This window comes from Camelus ferus, chromosome 22 (assembly GCF_009834535.1).
Source record: "Camelus ferus isolate YT-003-E chromosome 22, BCGSAC_Cfer_1.0, whole genome shotgun sequence".
In the NCBI taxonomy this organism is placed as follows: Eukaryota; Metazoa; Chordata; class Mammalia; order Artiodactyla; family Camelidae; genus Camelus; species Camelus ferus.
Window position 1 is genome coordinate 23,913,069 of NC_045717.1, and position 23,987 is coordinate 23,937,055.

General features: G+C 51.1%; 1 protein-coding gene across 11 annotated transcripts in view; it reads left to right on the forward strand.

The window, feature by feature from the left end:
• Positions 1–8,884, forward strand: part of PTPRS (protein tyrosine phosphatase receptor type S) — a 96,512-nt gene extending 87,628 nt beyond the window's left edge. For all 11 annotated transcript variants that reach the window (XM_032465835.1, XM_032465833.1, XM_032465837.1 and 8 more), the window contains 11 exons: positions 64–187; positions 779–954; positions 1,035–1,154; positions 2,779–2,933; positions 3,026–3,311; positions 3,513–3,691; positions 4,349–4,475; positions 4,569–4,694; positions 6,612–6,766; positions 6,942–7,077; positions 7,620–8,884. In XM_032465835.1, the coding sequence (XP_032321726.1) occupies positions 64–187; positions 779–954; positions 1,035–1,154; positions 2,779–2,933; positions 3,026–3,311; positions 3,513–3,691; positions 4,349–4,475; positions 4,569–4,694; positions 6,612–6,766; positions 6,942–7,077; positions 7,620–7,688 (1,653 nt within the window). In that variant the 3' untranslated portion in view covers positions 7,689–8,884. The remainder of the gene's footprint in view (positions 1–63; positions 188–778; positions 955–1,034; positions 1,155–2,778; positions 2,934–3,025; positions 3,312–3,512; positions 3,692–4,348; positions 4,476–4,568; positions 4,695–6,611; positions 6,767–6,941; positions 7,078–7,619) is intronic.
• Positions 8,885–23,987: the final 15,103 nt, after the last annotated feature.

Sequence of the window (23,987 nt, forward strand, 5' to 3'; positions counted from 1 at the left end):
CCCCCACCCTCCTGAGCCTGCAGAAGCCCCACCTTGACACCCTCCACCTCCCTTTGCCCACAGTCCATCGACCCGGGCCAGCAGTTCACGTGGGAACACTCCAACCTGGAGGTGAACAAGCCCAAGAACCGCTATGCCAACGTCATCGCCTACGACCACTCTCGCGTCATCCTCCAGCCCATCGAAGGTAGCGCGCGGGGCCCAGCCTCCATCCCACTCTTCCTCATTCCACAGAGAGCTCGTAGACCCCAGGCCGCCTCTTGGCCACAGGGCGAGGCCAGAGTGTACTGGCTAGGGGGCTGGTGGGGAAACAGGCCTGATTCTGGTCACAGGCCTGGTCCAACTCCAGCCAGAAGCCACCAGGAATTTTTAGATACGTATTTAACTGATGGCCGCTGTCCATTCCATTTTTCTATCTGTTCCTGTACATCAGTGATTCTCAGAGTAATTCCACCACTTGGGACATTTGATAGTGTCTGATGACATTTTTATTGCTACAACTTGGAAGAAGGGGTGGAGTGTTCGTGAGAGGGTAGAGGCCAAGGATGCAGCTCAATACCCTACAGTGGACAGGATGGTCCCCACAGGTCACAGAATGCTCTGGCCCCCAGTGGCAATAGTGCTAAGGGGGAGAAACCATGAAGCATACGCTCCACGATACCCTTGGGGATAGATTGGAGCAGTCCAGGAGGGCTTCCAGGAAGTGGTGGGCCTGGTGGAACCAGCCCAGGAGGACAGAGTGCCCCCAGTGATCTCTGGCCTCTCACCCCGGCCGCAGGCATCGTGGGCAGCGATTACATCAACGCCAACTACGTGGATGGCTACCGGCGGCAGAACGCCTACATCGCCACGCAGGGGCCGCTGCCCGAGACCTTTGGTGACTTCTGGCGTATGGTGTGGGAGCAGCGCTCCGCTACCATTGTCATGATGACACGGCTAGAGGAGAAATCACGGGTGAGGCCTGGACCCTGTAGCCCCCAAGCCCCTGGCCAGCCCCGTGCCCACGCTCACTTCCGTTCTCTCACCCGGTCCAGATCAAATGTGATCAGTACTGGCCCAACAGGGGCACGGAGACTTACGGCTTCATCCAGGTCACGCTGCTGGACACCATCGAGCTGGCCACGTTCTGTGTGCGGACCTTCTCCCTGCACAAGGTAGGGCCCCAGGTGCGGACTGGGGGCTGCAGGAGGGGTGATGGGGGTGGAGGAGGAAGACGAGGACCCCAGCTTCTGCCCTGGGAGCTCCCCTTGAGTTAGAAGAAACCAAACACGTTGACCCAGGCTGACCACATTGTCCTGTGGCCCACGTCACGGAAGGGGACAGTGAGACTCGGATGGAACAGCTCTTGTCTCCAGACCAGCGGTAGGACAAACCAGCGGAGTCCAATTTAGCAATGAATCTGTTGTCCCTTTGCCACTAGTCACCCCCCAGGTCTTTGCCCTCTGGCCTCACCCAGCCTAGGCTTGTGACCTCAGCCATGCCCTCAAGTGGCCTCCAGCCTTGGACGGAAGACAGTGGGCAGTCGGGGCTGGGGCCGAGGGACTCTTCTGAGACGTATCTAACTGATGGCTGCTGTCCATAACACGGTGCCAGCGGTGGTTCTCAGTTGGGGCATTTGCCATCCAGGGGACGTCTGGCAATGTCGGGGTACTTTTTATTGTCATGATGGGGAGGGGAGGTGCTCCTGGCACCACCGTGTGCTCCTGACAGCCAGCCAGGTCCTGTCTCAACATTAAGCACACAGCTGGCTCGGGTGCCAGAAAACGGAGCAGATGGATAAGAGGGAGCAAGAGTTTTCAGTTCATTCACATACTAAGCGCACACTGTGTGTCAGACCCTGACACGGGTGCCAGGACACGGCAGGGACCAAGGCAGATAAAACGCCTCGCTCTTGTGAGGCTTATAGTCTTGTAACGGACAAGATGCGGTCAGTGCACGTGTGAAGTGACAGGAAACCTGATGCATAAAAGTAAAACAGAAGAGTAGGGTATGTAGTGGGGGACCTGGAGTTGGTGAGGATGGGAGCTATGAGGAGATCTGGGGGAGCAGCATTCCAGGCGGACGGCACAGCCTGTGCAAAGGCCCTGGGGCAAGACTGTACCTGGGGTGTTTTCGTAATAGTGAGGAGTCCTGTGTGGCTAGAGCTGAGTGAGAGAGAGCGTAGAAGGTGAGGGCAGGGAGGGGCAGGGGCAGATGGTGCAGGACCTTGCGGGCTGCAGGGGAGACTTGGGCTTTTACCCCAGGGAGGACTGTGGGCAGAGGAGGGGCAGGGCCTGGCTCCGGTGCTCACTGGTGCCCTCTGGGTGCTGTGAGGGGAATAGACTTTTGGGGGAGGAAGGGCGCCTGGGGACCAGGGTGGAGGTGGCTGCTCTGGTCTGGATGGGTGATGATGGGGCTGGACCCGGGTGGTCACCATCGAAGGAGTGAGAGAGAAATGGGCTTCGGATAGACTTTGAAGGCAGAGCTGAGGGTCCCTGTTGATGTGTTGGATGTAGGAGGGTGGGGGAGGGGAGTCAAGGTGACTCCTAAATTCTGGCAAGTGCCTGGAAGGACATAGCTGCCACCAGCTGAAATGGGTGCGACGGGTTCAGGAGAAAGTGGGGGCAGTGCCGGCTGCACGGAGTACGAGATGCCTCACAGGCGGAGACACCCCCATGTCCGGGGCAGCCAGACACCCGAGGCAGGCACCCACGGCCGTGTTGGTCTAGAGATTTGAACCTGGGCCCCCACACGTGGGCGGTGGGCTGCGGTGACAGGCAGTGTCCCTGTGGCCCCCAGAACGGCTCCAGCGAGAAACGTGAGGTCCGCCAGTTCCAGTTCACGGCGTGGCCGGACCACGGGGTGCCCGAGTACCCGACGCCATTCCTGGCTTTCCTGCGGAGAGTCAAGACCTGCAACCCGCCGGACGCCGGCCCCATCGTGGTCCACTGCAGGTACACCTGGCCCTGTCCTCCGCTCGCGACTCCTGCCTGCACCCCGCCTCTCCCGCCCGGGCGGCCCCTGACGGCCGGGCCTGCCTCCGCAGCGCTGGCGTGGGCCGCACGGGCTGCTTTATCGTCATCGACGCCATGCTGGAGCGCATCAAGCCCGAGAAGACGGTGGACGTGTACGGCCACGTGACGCTCATGCGGTCCCAGCGCAACTACATGGTGCAGACCGAGGACCAGTACAGCTTCATCCACGAGGCCCTGCTGGAGGCCGTGGGCTGCGGCAACACGGAGGTGCCTGCCCGCAGCCTCTACGCCTACATCCAGAAGCTGGCCCAGGTGGAGCCCGGCGAGCATGTCACCGGCATGGAGCTTGAGTTCAAGGTGGGACAGTGGAGGAGGGGGAGACTGCTGTGGGCGGGGCGGGGGACCAGAGGACGGGGCCTGGCATCCCCCTGCGCGCCACCCCATCATTAGTGCTCTGGAGGAACTCGCACAGCCCTCTCCAGCCCTGGGCAAAGCAGCCTACCCCCCATCCGCTGGAGGCTGTCCTGACGGCAGCCCCCTGCCCCCTCGACCCTACAGCGGCTGGCCAACTCCAAAGCCCACACGTCCCGCTTCATCAGTGCCAACCTGCCTTGTAACAAGTTCAAGAACCGCCTGGTAAACATCATGCCCTACGAGAGCACACGGGTCTGCCTGCAGCCCATCCGGGGCGTGGAGGGCTCCGACTACATCAACGCCAGCTTCATCGATGGTTACAGGTACCCTACCCCCGGCCGTTGCTGGGCCATGCTGGGGCCGCAGAAGGCCCCAGCCCTGCCCTCGGGGGGCCTCTAGTCTTGCGTGGGAGAGAGCTAGACAGACACTGCCAGCCCCACACCGCCCTGAGGTGGAAGGAGTCTCCGACGTGTGTTTAACCGATGGCTGCTGTCCGCAGCATGGCTCTACTGGCTCTTCTCCCTCAGAGGTTCTCAGCCTGGGGAACTCTGCCGCCCAGGGGACGTTTAGCAGAGTCTAAGGACATTTTTGATTGTCAAAATGGGAGGGAGGTGGGAAGGACCTGGGCTCTAGTGGGTCGAGGCCAGGGGAGCTGCTCAGCACTGTGCAGGGAGTGGTGCCCCATCACGTGGCATTCCCCAGCCCAGAATGTCCGTGGTGCTGAGGGGGAGAAACCCTGGCCAAGGGAGGGTGTTCCAGGACTAGGGTACCGCCCATGCGAACTATGGCAATTAGTTAATAGCTCTCGAGGGAGGTGGAGGAGGAAGGCGGGAGAGGTCAGCAGACGGACCCGCAGCTCCTTCAAGGAGTTGAAAAGTATCCTGAGGCTGAGGGTTTCTCCACGTGCGAAACGAGGTCATTTAGAGAGCTGAACAGGACAGGGAGGGGGTGACCCTGGATTCGCACACCCCGCCCTGCAGGCAGCAGAAGGCCTACATCGCCACGCAGGGGCCGCTGGCCGAAAGCACGGAGGACTTCTGGCGCATGCTGTGGGAGAACAACTCGACCATCGTGGTGATGCTGACCAAGCTGCGGGAGATGGGCCGGGTGAGCGGGGGGCAGCGGGGGGCCGCGGGGGGCAGGGTGGGGCGGGGGCCCGGCCCGGGATGGGGCTGACCACAGCTGCCATCCCCGCGACAGGAGAAGTGTCACCAGTACTGGCCGGCCGAGCGCTCCGCCCGCTACCAGTACTTCGTGGTGGATCCGATGGCGGAATACAATATGCCTCAGTACATCCTGCGCGAGTTTAAGGTCACAGACGCCCGGGTGAGTTTGGACCAAAACCCAGGCTGGACCCTACAGGCTACTCAACGTTCCCCTAGTGGTCTGGAGAGGGCTTCGCTAATTGAGGGTGGAAGCAAAGACCCAGGGGGAGGAGTAAGCATTGGGGTTTGGGTGCAAGACGAGTGAGTTGGCCAATCACGAGCCAACATCAGGTGGGCAGAAGCGAGGGCCATGTCCATGACCCCACAGCAACCCCGCTGGCGTGCGTGTAACACCGCTCACCAGGGAACGTGGCCCGAGGCGATCACGTAAGAAGGAACGAATGTGGGCATTCCCCTGGAAGCGACAACCCATGGGGGATACAGCCAGAGGGCTGAAAGCCTGGTGGAGGAGAGTTGGTGGAAACTGGAGCTGTAGATTGGAAAAGAGGGGTGAACGGTGAAGATTGGCTAGTAGGAATTGGCACCGCTGTGTCGGGCAAGATGCGAGTGAAGAGTGGACAGCGTTGGCTGGTGAAGGCTCAGTGGAGGGCGGTGGTGTTGGCTGATGGGAGGAGGGCAGGTACTGGATGGGAACAGGTGAAGACTAAAGGTGGCCTCGCTGGGTGACGGCGGTCAGAGTCAGCGATGGAGGAGAGGATTGGAGACTCACGGGTGAGTTGATGGGGAACGACAGTCAGGATGTCGCCCGTGGGTGGTAAAGCATCGCTGGTCATCCAGCTTGGATAGTGCAGGATGGCGCCATTGGACTGGTGGCATGTGGGATTAGAGAATCAGGGGAAGATGTTGGTGTTGGGTGGTAGAGGCTGTTAAACAAGGATGGCATTGGATGGGAGGAAGGTGGGATTGGATATGGGAATGCATGGATAACAGGATGGAGAATACCAGTAGAACAAGGTACTATGGGTTGGTAAAATGTGATGTGTTACCAGCAATGGATGGAGGAAGATGAGACTACAGAGAGCAGGTGTTTGGCCAGTGGCAGGTGGGGAAAATCAATGGGAAATGACTTTAAGTAGTAAAGAGTGATGACTAGTCAATGATCCATGGTAGTAGACAGTGCTGTTGATGGTACAAGATAGAGGAAGGTGGGATTGGAGAAAGGAAGTGTTAGATGGTGGAGGATGGAGGCCATCAGGGTAAGAGTGTAGCACTGGAAGTCACCATTTTGATGTAGAGAATGTGACTGGAAAGCGGTAAATGATGAATGAAGGAGGATGAAAATTGTCAGTAGAAGATGGTCCTTAGATGGAGAAGGGTGATGAATTACTAGAGATGAATGGTGGAAAATAATACCATTGGGTCATGATGAATGGAAGATGGCAGAGAGCAATGATGCTGGATGGCACTGCTGGGTAGTGGGAAGACGGGGTTGGAGAGAAGGATGGTTGAGTGGTGGGGATGGAGGAAGTCAGTGGAAGGTGGCATCATCGGATGGTCAAGGATTGTGTGTTACCAGAAGTGGATGGCAAAGGATAGGAGATAACAATGTTGGGTAGCACTTGGTAGAAGCTGATGAGATTCCAGTGTTGGCTGGTGGAAGATCGCGCCATTGGGTGGGCAATAAAAGATGGTCAGTAGTCAGTGGTGGAGGATGGAAGATGGCGGACAACAGTGGTGTTGGATGTTACTTCAGTCGTGGTGGATGGGACTGGAGATGTGGAGAGGGGAACAGATGGGTGGTGGGGGTGTGGACAGTGGCCATGTGAAATGGTGTCACTGTTCAGTGAAGTTAGAGGATGGTGAGGAGGATGGTCCTGGCATCCTTGGGTGGTGAAAGATAAGATTGGAACATCCCAATGAAAGATGGTGCTGGACAATGGGCTATCAGGGTAGATGGCGGAAAATGGGGCTGAGGCTGGGGAAGGATGGAGAAGGGACTGGAGCTTGGCTGGGGCGGGGAAACAACTGTGGCTGCCGCTGACCTCTGTAGCAAGACCAGGCTATCTCTCCTTCCCAGGATGGCCAGTCCCGGACCGTCCGGCAGTTCCAGTTCACGGACTGGCCGGAACAGGGCGTGCCAAAGTCGGGGGAGGGCTTCATCGACTTCATCGGCCAAGTGCACAAGACCAAGGAACAGTTCGGCCAGGATGGCCCCATCTCTGTCCACTGCAGGTGAGCTTCTCCACCAAGCCCCAGCCTATTGGTCGGCTGGGGAAACTGAGGCCTCACAAGGACGGTCTTGAGCCTCAGGGCAGTCCAGGTTGGACTCTTCATCCTTGAGGAATCGGGTGGTCAAGTCGGGTTCCCCTGAGAACCCTGCCCTGAACTGCCGCACTCACCCTGACAGTGCCGGCGTGGGCAGGACGGGCGTCTTCATCACGCTCAGCATCGTGCTGGAGCGGATGCGGTACGAAGGTGTGGTGGACATCTTCCAGACCGTGAAGATGCTGCGGACCCAGAGGCCGGCCATGGTGCAGACGGAGGTGAGGGCGGGACGGGAGGTGGAGCCCAGCCTCACGCTTCCGTCTCCTCCTCTGTGAGATGGGCTCACGCTCTGGGTCCCTGTGGGCGGAAGGGGGTTGAGACACAAGAGTAAGCTGAAGTGCAGAGCTGAGAAGCATCCCTCGGAGTGGGCAGAGGTGGTCTGTCCTGGCCGCTGAGTCACAGCAAGTTCAAGCTCGGCCAGGACCCCAACACAGGCCACAGATCCTGAGGGAGGCCGAGAGTGGGGAGGGACTTCGTCATCATATTCACATTGGGCATTTCAACAAAATCCTCCTAACCCTCCCATTTCTGGGGAGACACAGCTGGAGTCGCAGCCTCGTCGCCCCCAGGGGGATGTGGCAGGTGGCGGCCAACTGGCCACGTCCTAGAAGATGAGCAGGACCTGTGGGAGATGAGGAGGTGGAGAGTCTAGCATAGGCACAGGGTCAAGGAGCGAGGCTCTCCCAGGGCGACCGGGAGCCCTGGGGGGCCTCGGAGCCGGAGAGGCACTGACGGAGCCCCCGCCTCCCCCACCCCCCAGGACGAGTACCAGTTCTGCTACCAGGCGGCGCTGGAGTACCTCGGGAGCTTTGACCACTATGCAACCTAGAGCCAGGTCGGCCCGGCCCGACCCCGCCGGCCGGTGCCTCCCGTGCCGGGGGCGCCCCGAGGCCTGGGCCCCGGCCGCCGCGCTTCTGCTCGGTCTCCGGGGCGACGCGGCCCCTCGAGCCCCCGCGCGGCCCCAGCGACCTCCCTGGAGCGGCCGCCGCCTTCGATACTTGGCACATTCCTCATTTCCTTCCGATTCCAAAAAAAAACCGCGATTCCGGGGTGGGGGGAGGGGGGCGGTGAGCAAACAGGGGTTCTCCCCAGACCCCGCGGGGGGCGGGGGCCGCGGCCTGGGCCCTCGTCCTCCCCCCGCCGGGGCGCCCGCCTGCCCTGTGGCCTGGGGGCGCCGGGCCGGGGGCACGATTCAGCGTTCTTTCAAACTCAGTGTAACTGTATTCAGTGACATTTCCTTTTTTTTAAATAGTGTATTTTTTTTCATTTTTTTTAAAAGAAGACACAAACAGGAAAAAAAAAAAAAAAAAAAAAGACAGTCAACAAATTTAAAAAGAAAAACGGCGTATTCCTATTCTGTCCGCAGTCTATTTTTTCACCGTAGAAGACGTTCGTGTGGCGGCTGTGTCTGCAGGCGCGTGCGGCTCAGCCTGCCCCGTGGCTTGCTTTTTTTTTTCTTTTTCTTACCGTCTGAAGGTGTGCCTCGCTCAAGAATAGGACCTTTTGCTCCTAGTTTCCTTTCTTCTTTTTTTTTTTTAATGCTTTTTTTGTTTGTTTTTGCTTTGAAATTCAATTCTCAGACATATCAAGGACCGTTCTGAGGGTGGGGCAGTGGGGGGACTTGGGCCCACCAGCGTCGGGTTCGAGCCCACCGGGGTGGGCACTGCCCCAGAGGAGATGGCAGTGACCCCCCCCCCCCACAGCCTGAGCCCCCTGTCTCCCACCCCGAGGAGGAGGACCGAACAAAATGGGAGGCTCCCACTTCTTCGGGGAGAGAGAGGCCGTGTGCTGCCCCGGATCAGGGACCCTTCCCCCCCCCGGGACTACGGGGCAGTTTGGGGGCAGAAACAGAAAGATGAAATCTCCCACCCCCACCCCTGAGCAAGCAAGTTTTCCTCTTTGTACAAGAGCAGACCTGCCGCTGCTTTCAACACTGTTTATTCAAATGGAAGCAGCTGGGTGGTTTCCCACCTCTGTGTATGTAGATATATCGACTTTGTATTAAAGGAAGGTCGTCTGACCCCGGCCGGTGGTGGAGTCTTTGTCATGACCCTGTCTATCCTGTCTCATCCAGGGGGCAGGCAGAGGCCTGGAGAGCTGATATATTCTCATTCCATTGTGTAAACAGTCTAATGAGGCGTGGGGCCCAGAGAGGTGGTGTTGCTTGTGCAAAGTCACACAGCATCTAAGGGGTCATGTGGGATTTGAACCCAGAACCCAAGCTCTGGCCCTGCAGGGGCTGCCTCATTGGTAATAGTTATTCCTGTTGATAATCATGATCACCAATGAGCATCAACCACGGGCCAGCGCTGTGAGATGGGAATCAACCCAATAGATAGATGAGGAAACTGAGGCTCAGAGAGGGGTGGGCACCAACCCAAAGTCACATAATGGTTTGAAGTGGAGCTCGGATTCATATCCCAGCCAGGCTTATCCACAGCCCCCAGGACAGCCAGTGATGGAGTGGAGTCCATGGAGGGAAGCCTTGAGTTGGGAGCACTATTCCTCCCCATGTTCTAGGCCACCCAATGAGTGGGCCCTACTCTGAGCCAGAGTCAGACCCTGGGGGATGGAGGGTGAGCCATTCTGTGTCTACACCCTTGCTGGGTCCCTTCCCTCTCTGACCCAGAGACAGGATGAAAGATTCCCCCTATTCTCACAGAGATGCTCCAGGGGTGAGAAGAGGGTCTCAGGGCAGGAGTCCAGCCTGGGAAAGAGTGGGCGCAACCCTTTTAGAAATTACAGGATCCTTCAGGCAGTAAGTAAGTGAATAAAGTGATTACCACCATTAATAAGCTTAGTCAAACAGATTTATCAAGCTGCATATCCCCCAGTGCCAGAATTCTCACACACATATGGACCATTTGTAAAACCAGCAGTAGAAAGCTTAATAAATGACAAGAAACAAGACAGTAAATAAGGTAACCTGACCTTGGCCCCAGGAGTAGACTCTGTAACAGCCTCCCCTGAAAAGGCCTACAATGAGAAATCTTTGAATACAATCCTAAATAAGGCATGAGTTAAAGAAGGAATCAACACAGAAATTACAGTTTTTGAAACTGGACAATTCAAACAGTACATTACGTTATGAAACCTATGGAATGCAGCCAAAGGGGTGCCCAGAGGAAAACTTATAGCCTTGAACACATCAGCGAGAAAACCAATTCTGAAAATAAGTCAACTTTAAAATACTCTGCAAAGTACAAATCATGTAGAGACACACTCTGACCCTAACAACATCACTTTAACATATTTAAAGCTAAAATACCACGAGGAGAAACAGAGTGACAGTGATGCTGGAGACCGAGACTCCAGGAGGAAAAGACCAAGCTTTCAATTCAAATAGCTCGAACAGACTAAATCCAAACAGGGAAAGATGCAAGTGGGGTAACTCTAACTGTACATTTTTGAGGTGGTTCTTTTGCATTAACAAAATCAGACACTGTCTTTGAAAACACCAGAGTAGATAAATCTTAGGCAAGGACAGTCAAGAAGAGAGAGCGCACCCAAATCCAGGAAAGGGGCGGGGGGGGGGCACATTAACTACAGATGGAGGCTCTTTTTCAAAGTGTGAGATGAGTCCTGGGGGAGACAAGCAGGAAAGAGCCTAGAGAGGGAGGGGTAGTGGGGGGGGGGTAGCCAAGCTGGCACGGAAGAGGAATCCCTCACCCTTCCCCTCTGAGACAGTGGGAAGAGCAGGCAGAGAAAAGAGAAGCAGGAAGCAGTGGCACGGAAAGGACTACATTCATTAGCTCCTGAGTTCTGAGTTCAAGAAGTAGTAGGGGAGGCAATCCTCTTCCTAGTCACAGATTGTGGGGGAGAAAGGACCAAAAAATCAGACTCTAACCCCTAGTCCTACCTAAATTATCCAAGACTATCAACAGGCTACTCTGCCCCCTGAACTCCTACTCAATCCTCAAAGCCCAGTCCTAAAAGCTCCTCTAAGAAGGTGTCTCTTATTTCCCTTCTCTGTTCACCGAAACCCATTGAGGCTAAGGTGCCTGAAAAAGATCTACCTTGCTGTTCTTCCTGGAAACCAGAGGATCTTCAGGGAAAGTTAACAGTTGTGTGACCCTCAGCTCTGTGGTTCAGCCCTTGCGATGCTCATGGCTATGGTTGTGGGTAGGTGGTGGCAGATAGGGATCTATCTGAAGACTTCCTGGAAGAGGGGTCCCTAAGGAATTGCCTCACCCCATAGACGTGAGCACCAAGACTTCGGCATCTCCAGTTGCCTTGGTCCTGCCACAGGATTTCATAACCTCCATCCCCATTTCCTGAGCACTTACTGTATGGTTGGCTTGCACAATCTCATTTAATCCTTCTGATGATGCACCAATGGAAAGATGAGAAGACTGAGGCTCAAACAGTTCAGGTTTCTTACCCAAGATCACACAGATGGTAAGTACTGGAAGCTGGACGTGGGTCCAAATCTGCCCAGTTCCCACCGCTCCTGCGACAGTGAGGGAGTTGAAGGCATCTGTGCGCTCCTCCTGCCCACACTCCGCATCAGTCCCACGCTGGGAGAGCCCCAGGGCAGAGCCCCACCTCCCACCACCAAGGGCCTGTCAGGGGCCAGGGCGTTCTACTGCTCTGCAAAGTGCAGATCCCCTAAGGACACACTCTGACCCTAACAACATCACTTTAAATTGTTTAAAGCTAAAATATCCATGAGGAGAAACAGAACTACAGTGATGCTGGAGACTGAAACTAACTCAGGAATGAAACGACTAAACTGACAAAATAATAAGGATCTTGAGATAAATAATGCAATAACAGACTTGAGCAAATGTATGTGTGCAGAACTTTGCACCAAACACAGAGAACATACATTCTGTCCAAACACTTAGAGCCTGTCGCCAAAAATAACCATGAATTAGACCATAAGGAAAAGCTTAGCATTCACAGTCGCTAGCCACAATGCAATAAAAACGATAAATCAGTGATGGCACGTAGCTCCTCAAATTCACACGGTGGAAGTGTTAAATAATGAGCAAAAGAGTACGTAAATTACAAAATATTTAGAACTGAATGATAAGACCACTGCAAACGAAAGCCTCTGGGATGTAACCAAAAATGTACTCAGGGGTAAATTTAAAATGGTGAGTGCATTTATGGGGGCAGTAAGATCACTGAATATAAGCATATATATAAAGCATATATATAAAATAAGCAGCCAAAGCAGTACCCAGGGAAATCTGTAGCATTAAGTGAATTTATAAGGAAAATGACTGAAAATAAAGCAGTTAAGCTTTCGAGTCAAACATCCACAAAAGGAATAAATAAACCCAAGGAAAGTCAAGGGAAAACATTATTAAGATGCTGAGAATTTAATGAACTGGGAAACTACAGCTAGATCTTGGGAAACACCCATGAAAGATGCAAGTCTCTGGCAAGAAGACAGAAGGCACAAATAAACATTAGGGACAACAGAGGAGCCAATAACTCACAAAGGAGATACTTTAAAGGATGAACATAGACTACATATTTACAACTTTCACTGCTAAATGTTTAAGATGATAAAAATAGGGGGGAAAATCAGAAAATATATCAAAACCAACCAAAGCATTTAAAAAAGTGAATTATCTTCGAAAACATTGAAATGATGGTCAAAGGTCTCTTCCCCCAAACAAGGCAGCTTCCCAGATGGTTTTTCAGGTGAGTTCTGCTAGATCTTCAAGAAAGAGATGACTTGCATCCTTTATAAACTATGTCAGCTTACAAAAGGGGGAGAAAGAGGGCGTACTCAAACTATACAAAGATAACCCAAGGGGAAAAAACAAACACATCCCATTATGTGCCTAGATTCAAAAAGGCCAAGAGAATATCAGGAATGCAAATCCAGCATCTCCTTAAAAGAACAGGATGTTATGACTCAGTGGGGAAGGAGCTGTGGAATGCAAAGACGGTTTCCTGTTAGAAAATCTACTCAAAGTGAGAATGAGTTGCTACCTTGGAGAGCAACCTGACGGCTGTAGCTAGGAAGGTGAAGATACACACACACTTTGACTCAGTAATTCCACTCCTACACACCTTACCTGTCGTGGGCAGGTGTGCCCAAGGGGGCATGTACAGGTGTGTCCACAGTGGGATTATTTGCTTAAACAAAAATGTACAATAGCTTTTTATTATAGACCAAAAAATAAATTTAAAGCCTAGAAACAGTATTTTATTAAAAAATGGAACCAACTTAAATGGCCACCAGCAGGAGGATTCTGTGTGGTCATATAACAAAGTAGTGCCCAGCAGTGAACACGAAGCCACTGGAACTCTGCACTGAAATATAAATGGACCTCAAAGGCACTGAGCAAAACAAGCAGGCCCGAGGAAGAAAAGTTAGTGCAAGTGCTTTATAGAACATTTTAAAGACACATAAAGCAAATATGTATTAGTTAAGGATAAATACATAAGTGGCAAATATATAAAAACTCATATAGATGACAATACTCCGGATTTAATGCACTCCCTATCAAAATCCCAAGTATCTTTTTTTTTTTTTCAGAAATGGCAAAGCTAATTCTCATACTCATATGGAATTGCAGAGGAATCTGAGTCGTCAAAACAATCTTGAAAATGGACAAAAAAGTTGGAAGACTCACACTTCCCAATTTCAAACCTTACTACAAAGCTACGGTGATCAAAACACTGTGATAACAGCGTAAGAGCAGACACATAGGTCAACGGAACAGAAATGAGAATCCAGAAATACACCCACACATCTATGGCTTTTGACAAGGGTGCCAAGACCAGTCATCCAACGAAGGAAGAACAATCTCTTCAACAAAGGGTGCTGGGACAACGGGATGGCTACATGCGAAAGAATGAAACTGAACCCCCATCTCACACCACATATGAAAATTAACTCAAAATGGATCAAAGACAATCATAAGAGCTAATGCTATAAAACTCTTAACAAAAACTCATCTATAAGCCAACTCAGAGTAACCGTTCCCTCTGGGCAGGAGTGAGGGGAATGCATTCACCACAGGGTATACAGGGACATTCAACTCACATGTGTGTTTTGTTTTACCTTTTGACTTGGGTGTTAAGGTTATGGTGTCCATTATATCATTATGTCACTTCTGTATAAATGAAATAATAAAGTCGATCCACAGAAAAAGGACGAAATATCACCCCAAAGCATTTGATTAAAAAAAAAGAACCATTCCATAATTTGGAAAAATTAACTTGACAATGCTGAAAACTTACAGTGGAAGTTGGCAAAAAAAATTTTTTCAGTTTTGCAGATCAGAAGGTCTTTGTTGCAACCATTCAGCTGGGCTTCTATGGCACACGAGCAGACAGAGACAAAACAAATGGGCATGGCTGTGTTCCAGTAAAACTTTACTTACAAAAACAGGTAGTGAACCGGATTTGGCCATAGTTAGCCAGTCTCTGATCTAGAAACATATCCACTGAATTCAGAACTGAGGCAAGGAAAGTCCATTATCATAACAACCATTTCATGTGATACTAGGGCCCCCAGCCAACGCAGCAAGACAAGAAATGAGGTGCAAGTGTGGCAGGAAGAAAAGACAGTTTTCATTATTACAAGAGAGGTGATTGCCTACTAGACAGCTTGAAAGAATCATCTTAAATTGTGCCATAAGTAATAAGAAAATCCAACAAAATCCCAGTTACAAAGCCGCCATAAACGTCACTGGCCTATTTCTGAAGTGGGTGCAGCCCAACTGAAAACATTTTCAGCCACAAGTAGTTCTGATCCAATTTCTTACCAACTGCTTAACACTCTCGTATTTAAACCGTTGTGACCATATACTCACAGGCCAGAAGAGGTAACCGTCTACATAAAGAGGTTCCCCACCCTCCCGCACTCTGCACTGGAACCCGACTCTCCCCTCCCTTCACCTTTGGCAAAGCGCAAAGTTCAGCAGGCAGAGTTCTTTTTTTTTTTTTTTTCCTCTACCTTTTGCAAAGCCAGAGTTACTTAGACTTCTCTCTCTGGGTTATAATTACTTGTTTGAGGGAAGGGAATTTTTTAGAGTCATTCTTTGTATCATCAGGATATGCACATGTATTACCCGGCGTAAGTTAGCCATGAAATGTACGTCTCAGAAAATAAGCAAGCAAGGAAGGAAGGAATACTGATGATAAAATTAATGGGTGAAAAAAAAAATGGATGAAAAACAGGATATTTGCATAGTCTCAAAGCATCTTCATACAAGATACTTTTTAATTACAAAGGGGAAAATTAGTAACCTTACTGTAGAGAAACTTGGCCAACAGGACCTTAGCCAAGTGATTCAAGGTCAAGGTCTCCGGTGATGAGACAACACTGACATCCTGGGTCTCCTGATAGAGAAGAACGCAATGTCACTTTTGTCATATTCTTGCCCCAAAATGCCCAACCTTAATTGAATCACGAGTAAACATCAGACAAACTCAGCTTGAAGGACTTTCTACAAAATGACTCAACAGTGACAAAGAATGAGAATGTATCACAGACCAGAGGACACTTAGGAAATGTGACGACTAAATGCAGCATGAGGTCCTGGATCGGGTTCTGGACCAGGAAGAGGACTTGAGAGGCAAAACTACTTAAATTTGAATAAGGTCTGTAAGTCAGTTACCAGCAGTGTACCGATGTTAATTTCCTGGTTTCAGTACGTGCGCTATGGTCATGTCAGGGGCTGACGTTAGGAGAGGCTGGGCAAAGGATACACAGGACCTCTCTGTACTATTTTGGCAACTTGTCTTAAAATTATTTCAAAGTAAAAAGTTACAATAATTTTTTTTCAGTCAGCTAGTTGGACTATCAGCAATAACCAATCAGACACTGTAAATAAAAAAAGATGCTACGTCATTATGGTGGTTGCCGGGGGCTGGGAGGTGGGGAGAATTTCAGATGGACAAGATGGAAAGAGTTACAGGGACGGATGGTGCTGATGGTTGCGCAGCACTGGGAATATGTTTATTGCCCCTGAGCTAAGCATCTTTTTTTTTGAGCCATACACTTACAGATTGTTGCAATCAATTTTATGTTATTTTAACACAATAAAAAAAGAAAGGTTATAAATGTATCCACCCCCTGAAAAAAAAGACACTAGATCTCTTGGGGACACAAATGTGATTGTAAATATACAGGAAAGGGAGATGGAAGAGCTGCACATCTGAACTGGTGAAGTATGACACTCCTCTCACGGAGAGCTGGGGTCCATGTCCTCTCCCCTTGAATCTGCTTGTGACTGTTTGGACCCATAGCGTAGAGGGGAAGTGGAGCTGGGCGGTCCCCAAGGCGGGGTCATAAACGGCTGTCAGCTTCCGCCTGTTTCCCTTGAGATGCTCGCTTCTTGGATGCTGCCTCTCAGGATGCTCCCTTGGGTCTCCTCCACACTGTGAGGATGCCCAAGATGCACAGAGAGGCCACACACGGGAGCCCTGGTCTGCAGCCCCAGCTTCCTAGCTGAGCCCCAGACATCATGTCACAGAAATGAGTCATCCCCACCGCACTTGGTCCAAGTGACTGACCCGTGAGCATAGCAAGATGATCGGTGCTGACAGCACGAGGGCTGGCGGGGAGGTTGTACAGCCATATAGACTAGGACAGAGGCAACGATGAGATCAGGATGAAAGACGAGGAAAAGAGGACTTTAGTTCTTAAAGCAGTATTTCTGTTTTTATGATGAAAAATGTATTTATATAGTAATTATGACTAAAGATTAATTTTAAAAAATAAAGCCCTTCCATATAACCATAGGAAGCTCTAGCTCAAAAAGACACGTGCACCCCAGTGTTCACAGCAGCACCATTTACAATAGCCAGGACACGGAAGCAGCCTAAACGTCCATCAGCAGATGACTGGATAAAGAAAATGTGGTGTATGTACACATGATGGAATATTACTCAGCCATAAAAAAGAATGGAATAATGCCACTTGCAGCAACATGGATGGACCTAGAGATGATCATACTAAGTGAAGTAAGTCAGACAGAGAAAGATAAATATCATATGATATCACTCATATGTAGAATCTAAAAAATGATACAAATGAACGTACGTACAAAATAGAAAGAGACTCAGAAAACAAACGTATGGTTGCCATAGGGGAAAGGGCGGGGAGGGATAAATTCATTTGGGAATTGCAGATACACACTACTATACATAAAATAGATAAACAAGGTCCTACTGTCTAGCACAGGGAACTATATTCAATATTTTGTAATAACCTATAAAGAAAAAGAATATTTAAAAGACTATATGTATGTATAATTGAATCACTATGGTGTAAACCAGAAGCTAACACATTATAAATCAACTATACGTCAATAAAAAAAATAAAATAAGGCCCTTCCCTCCACTATCAGGTAGTATCGACTTAGGTCATTGTGGGCAGGCAGCAGGGCACACTGGCATGAGGGCACAGCTAAATCTGGTTAACCCTGCCATCTGCCCTGGGGGCCCTGTCACGATGATGAAAATCGGCTCCCATTTATTGAGTGGTGATTATGGTGTTTCTACACTGCAGTGTTAAAGTGATCTAAGCAACCTCATTTTGCAGATGAGAAAAGTGAGGCACAGAGAGGTTAAGCAAATTGCCCAAGGTCACACAGCCTGAAAACGGCAGAGCCAGGATTGAACTTGTGCCTTCCAGCCCGCATGTTCACAGTCTGAACAAAGCTTGTGCCAGGAACTAGATATTTAAGGGTGCACGAGACATAGCCCGTGCCTTCTTGGGTTTGTTGCTGAGCTGGGGACACAGACCCATCAGCAGGAAATTTCTGTTCTTTTCTGCTGAGGGGCACACAACGGGCCGTGCGCATGCAGGTGAGAGGGCAGTCAGGAGAACCCTCCCAGGGGTCAAGGTGAGTAGGATTTTAATTTCTTCACCGTGATGGAGAAAGGATTCTCCTGGAATAAGACAGCTCGCGTGAGGACCAGTGAGCGAGCACGGCCTGTGAGGACAGCCTGGCAGATGCAGGCTCACCGGCCCCTCATTCAGCTCATCTGTATTGATGTGAGGGGCCCAGGTCACATGGAGGGCCGACAACGCGCCCTCCCCTCCAAAGGACAGTTTTAATGTTCATAGAGTATTTCTTTTTCTTGCCCAATTGCTCTGACTAGGACTTCCTGGGCTATGTTGAACCAAGTTGGCGAGAGTTGGCACCTTTGTTTTGTTCTCGATCTTAGAGGAAAAGCTTTCAGCTCTTCAGCATTGCCAACTAAAAACGGGCGCTTGCCAACTGCCTGGACAAGGATTAAGTCTCTGGCCGCTGCAGGCTTCAACACTCCCTGAGAGGAATTCAGGACGGAGCTCAGGATTGAGCTGCCCTGCTCTGGGAAAACCCGGCAGAACAGGCCTTCAGATAGATATTTTCAGGAGAAGATTTTATGAGCCCAAAGTCTTACATCTCCTCATATCTAGAAAAGCACTAACGTCATTAATGGTGATATCTGCTCCTCGTGGCTAGCGGCAAGCCGCAGCTAAAATGCACACTTGACTGCAGGTAACCCCCCCAAATCACACATGATACGGACCTCCCCCCAAGTCCCTCGGCGCTGAGATGCCGCCTCTGGGCTGTGGTCCTCATTTTGCCCCCAAATTAAACCCAGCACCACTTTCACATTGTGCTTTTTTTCTTTTTTTCTTTTTTTTCAGTTGACAACATTGAGTCTGATGTGAGCTTCTTTTTGAGTTTTAAGAGTTCTTTGTATATTCTAGACAGCGGTCCTTTATTAGCAGTGCCTTTTGCAACTATATCCTCCCATGTATTTATTTTTCTGACATTCTGTCTCAGACACAGGTGACACTGCTCGTGGCTCTATAAAGCCGCTTGTGAATCGGAAGAAGTGAGTTGACGAATCAGGAAAGCGCTGCCCAGATCCCTAACCTTCGGGGGAACGTTCTGCCGGATGAAGTTGGACATGAGGACCAAGCTTGAAAGGAAAACTGTTCTTTTGAAAAATATCTCAAAAGCCATTTTCTTCACCTGCTCGGCCTGTAAGTGCTGAATTCATTAAAATCCAGAAGAAAAAGGGGAAAGGAGGCTGGTGAATTCTAATTTTCTCTTTGCATTTCAATCAGGGCAAACAATGGGCGTCCATCCGCAGCCAGAGGGCTCCAGGCGAGGCACACACCCCCCCCCCCCCCCCCCCCGCAACACAGAGAGCCGTGCTGGACCCTACAAAGGAAAGCTTGAGACTCTGAGCTCTGTGTGTGAGCAGCGGCCTGGCCTCCGCCCTCTGGGCCCTTTAGAAAAGGGGCTCCGGCTGAATGAATCTGCTGAATAGCCAGCCTTGCTATCTAGGGGCCCCGCTGACGACTCGGGTCCTGGGATGACAGCGGTGGCTTAACCCCTTTGCTCCCGCCCTCGGAGGCCTCAGAATGGACACGGCAGAAAAGCACCAGCGAGCCGGGGCCACTTGTAAGTTTCATCCCATCTCAGAGCACACGGGCTTTATAAACAAGGGCTGAACTCTCTGCAGGGACTTCCTACAACCATCGTCCCTCCAGGCTTATAACCCATGAGAACCACAGCGAGAAACCCCACGCGTCATACGCTAGGGTGGCTAACTAAAAAATAAATACGGTAACGGGCGGGGATGGGGAGAAACTGGAGCCCTCACACACCACTGGGGTGATCTAAACAGGCACAGCCACTTAGGAGAACAGTTTGGAAATCCCTCAAAAGGTGAAACAGAACTGTTGCAGGAGAATGAGGCAGGAGAGGGTGGTCATGTCTCAGGGTCATCGGCTTCAAGCAGGAAAGAATTCAAGAGCGAGCTGTAGTCAAGTGAAGGCAAGCTTATTTAGAGACACGCACTTTCCAAGACGGAGAGTGGTCCATCTCAGGAGGGAGGGCCGCCCCAGGGTGCAGGGCGGGCAGGTTTTCAGGGGCTGGGTGATTTCCCGTGCTAGCAAGTGGGAGGGTTTTTCCCACTATGTTGGGGAAGGGGCGGGGATTTCCAGGAACTGGGCCACTGCCTACTTTTTGGCCTTTTAAGGTTAGACTCGAAACTATCCCAGTGCTGGTGGGGGTGCCACTTAGCAGCTAACGGGTTACAGTGAGCGCATAATGAGGCTCAAGGTCAACCGGAGGTCGACTCTTGCGCCATCTTGGGCTGAGTTGATTCTAACCAGTTTATACCCTCTCCTGTTTTTCTCAATGGCCATGTCATTCTTTTAATGTTTGTGCTCCACCCCCTTCCCTCCTGTCTCAGAATTATCGATAATCTAGCAATTCCACTCCTAGCTATCTACCTAAAAATTGAAAACATACGTTTGCACAAAAACTTGTATGGAAATGCTGATAGCAGTATGAGTCACAAGAACCAAAATGTAGAAATAACCCAAATGTCCATCCATGCCAAATGGATAAACAAAAAGTGGTCCATGCATACACTACAGTATTACTCAGGCATGAGAGGCAGAGAAGCACTGACACTCACTACGATGTGGACGGACCTCGAAAACACGATGGTCAGTGAGAGAAGCCGGACACGAGGGGCCACACAGTGTGTGATTCCATTTACGTGAAACATCCAGGACAGGCAGATCCACAGAGACAGAGTGGATTCGTGGTTGTCAGGGGCCGGGGGAGAGGGAATGGGGGCGGAGTTTCCTTTAGGGGTGATCTAATCTGAAATTAGATGCTGGTGGTGATGTTTGCACAACTCTGTGAATATATTAAAAACCACTGAATTGTATACTTTAAAGTTGCGAGTTTTGTTAATTACACAGCATAAAACACTTTTTTTTTCAATCTTCAGGGCTTCCTGAGGCACACTCCTCACTCTCAGCCTCCCTCCAGGCCCTCTTCCTGTCTCCCCCACAACCCCTTTCCCAGGCTGTTCCCTCTGCCTGGAGCACCCCTCCCTGCCCTGCCCAGGGCCCCATATCTCCCACCCATCCTTCAGGTCTCAGTTCAAACTTCTTCCGGAAGTCTTCACGGACCCCCCCAGACCAGGTCAATCCCCCTTAAACTATCTTCCTAGTTCCCTGTTCCTTCCCAGTGTTGATCACAGTTGTGATTTTATCATTTGGTGTGTGGTTATTTATTGACCACTGGTCTCCCCCAAGATTGTGAGGTCCCTAAAGTCAGGGACTCGGTCTCTCTTGGTCACTGCCAGGTCCCCAGCACCCAGCAGAGGCCTGGCACCTTGTCGTTGCTCAAGAAGTATTGGCTGAATAGGCGAATCAGCTGTTACTGAACCAACCTGGGGGCCTCCCGCCCAGGTGCAGCAAAGCCAGCCTGCTGGGTTGTGGTCGACACTGAGCGGGACTCTGCGGGGCCCTCCCAGGTACAAAAGCATCTCCGTGTCCCCCACTTCTTGTTTGTAGGAAAAGCTCTAGTGTCCTGGGCCTTCCTTGAGTTCCAAAGAACAGGCACAGTTATTTAATAGGGAAGTGAGGGAAGGCAGAAACGAAGGAAAAACAGTCAAGCTAGAAAAGTAATAATACCTTAAACAGTAGTTCAAGGGGTAGACATAACAATCCGACACATTATCTTTGAGTCGTTCTGCAGTAAGTAAGACTCACACCAGGTGAAGAATGGTGACTTACGTGTAGAGCACAAGCTCTAGACCCAGGCCGGTTGGAACCAGAAGGCTGATGACTGAGATTCTGGAAACATCAGCCTGTTACCTCTTCACCGACCAATCAGGATAAAGTCCATGAGTCGATCACGCATCCCGCGATCCTCACCCGTAATGTTGCCTTTAAAAGCTCTTCCCTGGAAACCACCGAGGAGTTCGGGCTATTTGAGCACGAGCTGCCCATTCTCCTTGCTTGGTGCCTGCAATAAACGCTGTACTTGCCTGCATCATGTTACCGCGCTGGCCTTGGGCACGTCAGCCCACCGCACAGCAAAGCCAGCCTGCTGACGCTGGATTGTGATGAACGAAAGCACAGCGTGGGCTCTTCCTGCAGTAAGTCCCACAGCAGAGAGGCAGCACTGGGGACCTAAGCGGGCATGATTAGTCACATCTGGCTTCTGTCTCAGGGAGGCTCTCACTGTATGTGGCTTTGGGGTGTCATGACACCCTCTTTCAGAAGGGCCTGGCCCTCCCCCAAGCCCCATGCAAAGATGTGTGAGGGGCAGTCCTGGGTTAAGGCTGGGTCACCCTCTTGTGGGGCTTAGAAACTGGAACAGGTGACAGGAGGGGAGGGAGACGACATGAGGCCATGCATCACACCTGACTGGCCCCCTACATCCCTTCTGTAAGCCCCCCATCATGTCCCACCACTCAGTCCCATCCCCTCCAAGACAGTTGGAAGTGGGTTCTGTCACTTGCCACCAAAAAAATCCCATGAGATACAAGCCCATCCTCATCACAGGGCTCAGTGACCAGGAGACAGAACCCAACTGGACCCCAAATATGCCTGCACCTGGGGCTTCCACAATACACTCTCCTCGAATCAGGGTCAGTTTCAAGACCCTGGGGGAGGTGGGGGGTGGTCCTAAATGACCATGGTCTGCAGAGAAGAAAGGACATCCCTGGAGGCAGCACCAGCCGGTCCCAAGTCCAAGAGGCTGGCTCCGGACAGAACCAGCCGCAGCATCCTGCTGTCACCCTGCATCTTCTTGTCTGGAACCCTCCTCCTCCATTTATTTTTTTCTAAATTGAAGTTAATATTCCACCAGGATTAAAACAACCCCCAATTGCATTCCAGGGTTTGTTTTTGGGTTTTTTTTTTCCCAATAATCTAAATAATGTTTAGGATTTTTTTTTGAAAGTGGGGAGAAAAAACTAATTACATCTTTGAGGGAGGAGACTCATAAATCACAAGTTATGAGGAGAACACGGGCGACTCAGGCCAGGCCCGCAAAACGGCGACAACTTCTTATCTCATTACGGTTTAATTAAGAATTATGTTTGAGCATCTTCTGTTTCATTATCATCGAGCCCAGCTGACTTCTAGTCTTTTTTCACCCGGCGTACAGGAGGGTCTGGTCCAAGATGCACACTAATGAATTTACAATTCTCTCTTTGGGGAACTTTAATAAAATTAGCCTGCGCAGAAGATGAACACAGATATGGTAAACTTCTGGAGGGAACATTTGCTTTCAATTACAGGAGTTCTGGAGTAAAGGGCCAGAGGGGTCCCCAGAGGGACTGTGGAAGCAGCAGAAAGGATGCCAGCGGGCCCTGCTGTGTGATCCGGGCCACATTTCACTCCCTTGGCAGAGGAGAGTCTGCCCTTGTGAGTTTCCCTGAAGATACTGAGCATCTGCTGAGTGCCCCAGATACAGTGAGGCACCTTTTGGGGAGCAGGTGGATGAGATAAACCCTAAATCATGTACAAATAATTGCACAAATGCGGCTATGAGGATTTCTCCAAAGGCAAACACAGGAAGGTGAGGGAAGCAGGAACAGGGGGCTCAAACTGGATGGGGGTATCAAGAGAGGCTTCCTGGAGGAGGTGGCATTTAAGTTGAGCCCCAAAGGATGTACAGGAATTGACCAGGAGAAAGGGGAGAGGTAGAGGGTGCTCCAAGGAGCAGCTTGGGGGTAAGGCCTATGGGGTGGAAGGGGCTGGGTGCCTCGGAGGAATTTGGGGGTGGAGAGCATAGCTTGGAGCAAGTTCCAAGAGATGGAGGTAAGGATGCAGGACTTGGAGACCCACACGGAGGAGTCTGTCCCGAGAAGAATGGGGAGCCCCAGAAGATGCCCACACCCTGCCACAGCCTTGTGGTTACCTCAACACACCAAAGGCTGCTGACTGCAACCCCCAACTCTGCTGTGGGATTTTCCTCTGGGAACAAGCCCAACCCTGTGCATGGTGAGCTGAGGTGTTGGGGATTTACTAGCCCCCAACTGAAGCTCACCTCTCATTCACCCCTAACTCCCAAGGACAGCAGGATTTGGTAGATCAATTCCCCAGCTCTCTCCTCCTTCAGGTAGGACAAGTCAGGTTGTGCTCTACTCTGCCTCCAGGGGTCGCAGTGGGACTGAGTCCAGGTTACCCATAGCTGTCACCTATTTAGGCATGCATTCTGTATTGGCACCACTCCTTTCCTGTCTAATTCTCCTCCCCTCCTTCCAGGGTGTCCTGGGGATCACCTCCCACATAAACTACTTGCTCCCAAACCCCTGATTCCTAGGGTCTCCTTCTGGGGAACCAAAACCAAGATAAAGAGTAATTGGAAAAGTAATAATGGCTCAAACAAGA